The sequence below is a fragment of the Mus caroli genome, chromosome 7 (genome assembly GCF_900094665.2).
Source record: "Mus caroli chromosome 7, CAROLI_EIJ_v1.1, whole genome shotgun sequence".
Taxonomy (NCBI): Eukaryota; Metazoa; Chordata; class Mammalia; order Rodentia; family Muridae; genus Mus; species Mus caroli.
In genome coordinates, this window is record NC_034576.1 from 106,171,976 (window position 1) to 106,179,274 (window position 7,299).

The 7,299-nt window shown below is 35.8% G+C and overlaps 1 protein-coding gene across 1 annotated transcript; it reads right to left on the bottom strand.

Moving 5' to 3' along the window:
* Positions 1 to 6,354: 6,354 nt before the first annotated feature.
* On the bottom strand, positions 6,355 to 7,299 carry LOC110299432 (olfactory receptor 51V1-like). The gene has a single exon (XM_021169117.1). It carries the CDS (start codon positions 7,297 to 7,299, stop codon positions 6,355 to 6,357), a length of 945 nt encoding a protein of 314 aa, XP_021024776.1.

A 7,299-nucleotide genomic window follows, 5' to 3' on the forward strand; every position in this document is an offset into this window, starting at 1 on the left:
CACTTTGTAGACCAGGCTGGCCTCAAACTCAGAAATCCACCTGCCTCTGCCTCCCGAGTGCTGGGATTAAAGGCGTGCGCCACCACGCCCGGCGCACTGTATCTTTAAGAATTATTCAGTTGATGAAATTCTAGAGTTTGGAGGAGGCCACAAGATGACAGAAAACTGACTTTTATGTGTGTCATCACTTTTACATTTAACAAAAATCTCTTTTTGAGCAGAACACTGCTGTAGTATACTCTAGGTTCTCATAAACTCTTTCCCCCCAAATTATAATGTTATCATATATTTTAATAACATATTTCATTATATATTTCATAATGTATATGCAGTTATAAAGGAAGAGGATAACTTGAAGGCATAAGAAGATATATGGCTATAACATAACTACTTAGAGAAGCACAAATAGAAACTGGTTAGACATGCTCACATGAGTACACTTATTGTTTGAAAACTTCATAATGCATGTTGGTTTTATTTTAAAAGCTATGGCATTAGACAGATAGTATTTAATTATAGTGAGAAGTCTTTGAGACTCAGAATTCTAAGGTACAATTGGATACATTCAGGCAGTTGTATTTTATCATCACTCAGAGAAATATGGCCGTATTCTTTTTTTGGTGTGGAATACTAATTCTACTGTATCTTAGTGTACTTTCAGATATTACTCACATGATCCACTTTCATTGAGATAACATGTCTCCAAGATCTCTGGACTTCATTCTTCAATATTTGGGTGCCATCTCACAGCTGTTGCTTTCTAACAGTATTGAAACTGAGAAACCATTTAAGATCTATGGTTGTCATTTACAGAGGATGTTAATGATTTCTGTCTTCATCTTGCTTTTAATACTAAGTGTAAAAATAAATTAGACTTGCTAAAGAAAATGACCTCCTTACTTTGTATATTTTATTACAGAAATTACAGTGGACACATATCTGTATTATTCATTCTGAGAGTTTTCAAGTGATCCTATTTTCTTATGAAGCCAATATAAAAAAAAAAAGAATGAAATAGTACAGGAAGCCTTGAATTTAAGCAAACATATCACACTGGATTTCATTGAGCAACAGAAGTTGTGCCTAGCTAGTAAGGAAAGGTGAATCAGAAATCATGACATATATGAAGATTACATTGATCCTGGTACTAGGAAAACAGGGGAAACATTTTTTTTAACATGTCAGAAAGGTAGAGACAGATAATTTTAGAAAATAAAATTACAGGGTTATAAATCTAAAGGTTGGAAAACTAAAAGTTCAGACAGGAACTCAAAGGGAAAAAGACATACACAGTTCATCTCAATGGCCCCTGGCTTGTTCTCACATTCTTTGCACATGCCTTTGTGTTGATTTTGCTATTATTATTATCTTTATTACCTTTATTATTACTATTATTATTATTTGTGAATTTTATAATGAATCCAGTAAAATATACATTTTTAATATTCCCAGCAACTTCCTTCATACCATGGCATAAACTCCCTTGTCCCAACTTGATGTCTGCTTTGAATATAGACATCATATAGACAACGCCTCAAGAAGCAAGGATGGAGGTGTGTAGGAGAGTCTTTAGGACCCACAACCATTACCCACAGATTCTTGGCTGAGAATTCTTTTTCTCTTACTGAAAAGTTAGATCCCTATTTCATAGTTTCCCTAGTCCTGGTACCTGTAAAACCTCAAAGAGTAAGTACAATACATTCCCCCACTAACCTGAAAATGAGACTCTGTTCATTCCTTAATGACATTGTCATGAGCTTCAGATATTTAGCTTTGTGAAGAAGTTGGTCATAACACATTTTTTTAATCAGGTACTGCACAAAAGCCTGGCTGGTATGAGCATTTATTTCAGAAGTGTCTCCTCAGGGATCAGTTGTAATTTAAATCACTCATTACCCCTACATTTTTGTTGTCTTTCCTTTTCTCCCTATCTGTCCCTTTCCTTCCGTGTTTCTTCCCTTGTGTGTGCTCACCCTTGGGACTGTGGGATTTTTTTATTAGCAGTTCCAAGTCCTTTGTCTATAGTCCTCTACAGCCTATTGACAGAATTGTAATTTAACTCTATGAAGATGTGGAAATCAATCACACTGGTTAAGAGTCTAGACTGACACTGTTTAAAGGAAAGTATTTTTTCTACCATATTTTAGAAATCTTAGTCATCCATGCAAAAATGGGAAATATGTATAAATTAGAGAACAAGTGAATGCTTTTGTTGAATCAGGAGTCCTAAGATAATAAAATCTGAACCAATATTTGTATTACTGCTAATCAACCAAATATTCACACTCACCAATGACCATTCATTCATTGATAGGGATACCAATCCAGATACTAAACCTACAACCTTTTTGCCTATGACATGCAGGGATAGAAAGGGAGCAAAAAGTGAGGAAATGCCCAGCCAATGACTGGCCCACCTGAGTCCCATGCCATGAGAGCACAGCCCTGAAACTCTTAATAATATTCTGTGCTTGCAGACAGGAGGTTAGCATAAATCATCTGAGTGGCTTCATCCAGCAGCCGATGAGAATATGTGCAGAAACCTACAGCTAAACATTAGGCGGAGTTTGGAGAGTCATGTGGAAGAGGGGCACGAAATATTGAAGGAGCCAGAGGATGAGGGACACCACATGAAAACCTACCAAATCAAGAAACCTGGGTCTGGAGGGCCTCAGAGGCTCAACTACCAAGCAGAAAGCATACATAGAATAACATAGGCCCCCTACAAATATGTAAGGGATATACAGCTTGGTCCTCATGTGGCACCTCTAACAGAAGGAGCAGGTGCTATCCGTGACTCTGTTGGCTGCCTTTGGATCACTTTCCTCTAACTTGGAGACCTTGTTTAGCCTCATTAGAAGAAAGTGCACCCAGTACTACTACAACCTGATATGCCATGGAGGGTTGGTATCAATGGGAGGTCTTCTCTTTTCTGAGGAGAAAGGGAGGAGGCACAAGGGAAGAGGTTAGACAGAAGGCCTGGGAGAAAATGAGGAATGAAAAACTGAGATTGGGATGAAGAATTAATTAATTAATTAATTAATTAAATGAGAGTTGAGACACACACCCATGAAACCACACATGAGCACATGTACATACAAATGGTAACTATGTACATAATTAGTAAATTGCTTTTTTAAAAGTATTAACACATTCTAACATCACCCAAAGGGGAAGAAAATATGTAATATCTTTTTTTTTCTTTTAACTTTAGCCATTCTGGTTGGGGTAAAATAAAATGTGAATGTAGTTTCAGTTTTCATTTCTCTGATGGCTAAGGATAAAGAATAATAAATATATGTGAATATATACAGATATGGAAGTTAAATAATTCTTTTTTTTTAAAGATTTATTTATTGATTATATGTAAGTACACTGTAGCTGTCTTCAGACACTCCAGAAGAAGGCGCCAGACCTCGTTGCGGATAGTTGTGAGCCACCATGTGGTTGCTGGGACTTGAACTCTGGACCTTCGGAAGAGCAGTCGGGTGCTCTTACCCACTGAGCCATCTCACCAGCCCTAAATAATTCTTAATGTTTAATGTTTTAAGTACTTTGTACATTGTGGATCTCAATCCTCTATCAGACAAAACTGATAAAGGTTTTATCTGGCAAAACTTTTAGCTGGCAAATTTTTTCCTCCTGTAAGCTGAATTTCACTTGAATGAAGTTATCCTTTGCTATATTTAAGATTTGTTAGTTGTGTAAGGCTATGTTTCTCAACTGTTAGTTTCTGAGTGAGGCAGTTTACTTTCAGTGCATTTATTAAGGCAAATGGGACATAGAACATCTTGTTATACAATGGGCTTTGAGCAAGTTGATTTTGTAAAATAGTACACTAATGAAAGGTTCTGTGTTTTCCTAATAGATATAAAGATTCATTTCCATACAGATGCAGAGATATCTCATTTTCTAACTGTTGATTGTTGTTTTTCTTTTATTGAAAATAGTTTTTTTCACACATAATCTATCTTGATTACTCTTGCCACTTTCTTTCCTCCTCCCCGTTACTTTGCATCTTCCCTCCCATCCAAATCCACCCGCTCTCAATCTCTCATTAGAAATCAATTAGGTTTCTAAAGCAAAATAATAAAAAAAGGAAAGATAAAATAAAAACTAACACACTAGAATGGGGAAAAGAGAAGCATAAGTCAAAGAGCCCAAAGAAAAGCTTACTAGATCAACCTCGCCTAATACTTGGGGCTGGGCAGTGTGCAGAACTGAAGCAAATGGTTTACTTTCATATTTCCTCAGAGAAACAGTGTTAAGGATATAAGTACACACTAAATAATGTATTCTACCAACTAGGGAGAAATTTTTGCTCTTATTCAAATTTTTAACATATTCTTATTGAAAATCATGATAACTAAAATAACAATGAGTACATAAAAGAAAATGGAGTTTTAAAATATAAAACAACACACTCATTATTAAAAGAAATAACTTCTATAGTATTGTTGAGTAGAAAGTTGCAAGTAAAGCTAGCTGGTCGACTAATTTACACTTTTATGGTGCTTCACAATGTCAAACCACAGGATAGAAATGAGGGAGCTGCTGGTCAGGGGCTTGAGATTATTAGAGTTAATGAACCAAAATCACCAGTTTAAGAGGCTTAGATATTGGTAGAATATGCTAAATTTTCATTTTGGTAGTTAATAAGGCACCCAGTGTGTCTTTCAAAGGTCACCACAACATGAATTCCATCTAACAAGGATGAATCACAGTTGTTGATTGTGCTTTGATAATCATACTATCAATTAGCAATTAATCTGAGTGCATATATGTTAATAATATCCAAATAAAGGTAAAAATAGACTTTTGTGGGTTTTACTTTTTATTAACCATATGTTTTATTTAATTAGTATGAATTTTATTGTTTGTATGAGGATGTTTTCTTACATCTCTAATAATGTGCCTCGTACATGGATGGTGTCCAGAGAGGCCAGGGAATACCATTGGATACACTGGACCTGGGCTGAAAAGATGTGAGGCATTGTGTCAGTGCTAGGAAACAAACCTAGGCCAACTGCAAGTGCAGCAATTGCCTTCTACTTTGGAGCCATCTCTCTGTTCTCTTTGCTCTTTACATTTTACGTTGGTCGCCTGTCCATTTAAAAATTCTGTTAAACAAGGACAATGGAAAGGAGGAAAGAACCATAGTTAACCTGATAATGAAACAGATATAAAATATTTTATAACATTGTACATTTTATGACACCTCCAGCACTTAGAAATCCAATTATACAAAACAAAACAGCATCTACATGAAAACCACAGTAGAGATAGTATACTAGAGGCATATAAACATTTAAATATTTTCTATAACAGAACTTTGAGGGAGATGTTGTTAGGAACATATAAATATTCCTAATGAAGTACAATAAAGTTATTTATTTAATAGATAAATATAATAAAGGTATTTATCTAAGTATACTCAAAAATTAAATGAAATAAGACAAAGATATGAATTAAAGGTAAAAAATTTCAAGTCACCAAACTGTCTATTTATAGTCGCTATTACGTCACTATTCTATATTGGTAAAGCTGGTATCACAAATGTCTACTTTGTCCTACTCTATCATTTAGTACAATTTAAGCAGAAGCTTCTGTTTCCAACTTCATTACTATTCGTGTGAGAGAATAAGGTACATATTTCACTGAAGATATGCCAACAGCAAGATTGAGTTTATTTTATTATATTTTAAATTATTAAAAAGCACTCATGTCTAGCTATTCAGAACCTCCTATAAATCCAATTAAGATTCTAAAGACTCTAGTATCAGGAGGCATCTTTATTTATATGAGCCTATCCTATCATACACATATACAAAATTATAAAGAAAATAAATCTTTTTTATAAAAAGCCCAACCTCTTCACCATACTCACATATTATAATGCCATTTGGATAAGCCACGAATTAGAGATAATATGTATAAACTTCATATGGTGACTAGAGTAAAAAGAATCAAAAAATATAATTCAGTAATTTCATAAAGGATATATCCATAAAAATTACCTTTCTCCAAATAGGAAGAAATAAATGCATCCTATATCCATTGACCATAATATGGAAAAGATTTTCCAGTAATTGAAACTCATCCACTCATATTTGTCAGCACATTATTCACAAATAATCTGATATATATAAATTATATATATATATATATATGTGAATTTTATATGAGTCAATATCAATTATTCATGATGGCTGTGGTGAAAAGTAGAAGAGAGTATTTGTAAAATGTAATTTGTCAATAAAAGATGAGTTAAATAGTTAAGTTTCAGTTCTGTGCAGTCGTCGTCTGCGAGTGCACTTCTTTACTTTTAAATACAATCACTATGGATCTGAGGACTTAGGTTCCATTCAAGGAAAACAGTCTCTGAATTCTCACTCGGATCTGCTGAGTCTTGATACTGTATATAATGGGGTTCATAAAAGGTGGGAAAAGGATATAAATGTTGCCCATGAGGACCTGAACCAGAGGAGAGAGATGCTTCCCAAAGCGGTGAACCATGGTCAGACCAATGATGGGGATGTAGAAAACCAAAACAGCAGAGATGTGAGATACACATGTTTGCAAAGACTTGATTCTCTCCTCCCTGGATGCAATGGATAGAACTGTGTGCAGGATCATCACGTAGGAGGCAAGAATGAGCACTGCATCCAGTAACAGGGTGCAGATCACCAGAGACAGAGCATAGAAACTGTTAAAGCAAATATCTGAACAAGCCATTCGAATCAAGTCTTGGTGCAGGCAGAAAGAGTGGGAGAGGAAATGAGGCCGGCAGTAATTTAAGAACTTCAGGCGGATAATAACNGGAGGAATGAGCATAGAACTCCTACATAAGATGGCCACTCCGATTTTCAGGATTCTGTCATTGGTTAGGATGGAGGAATAGCGTAGAGGGTTGCAAATGGCAATGTAGCGGTCAAAGGACATGGCGAGGAGGACAGAGGACTCCATGAAGGACAAACCGTGAATGAAGTAAGACTGTGCAATGCAGGCATCAAGGCTGATCTCTTGAAGAAATCCCCAAAGAATTCCCAGCACCGTGTGCACAGTAGACAGACCCATGCACAAGTCTGTGAGTGCTAACATGGCCAGGAAATAGAACATGGGCTGGTGCAGGCTTGACTCTGTTCGGATCACATGAAGTATCATGCAGTTTCCCAGTAACACCATTGCATAGATGGTTGAGAAAGGAATGGCAAACAAGATGTAGTAGACTTCCAGGCCAGGAAATCCAGTGAGAACAAATCTAGAGGCACTTAAGTTTGACATTAAGAAAACTGACAT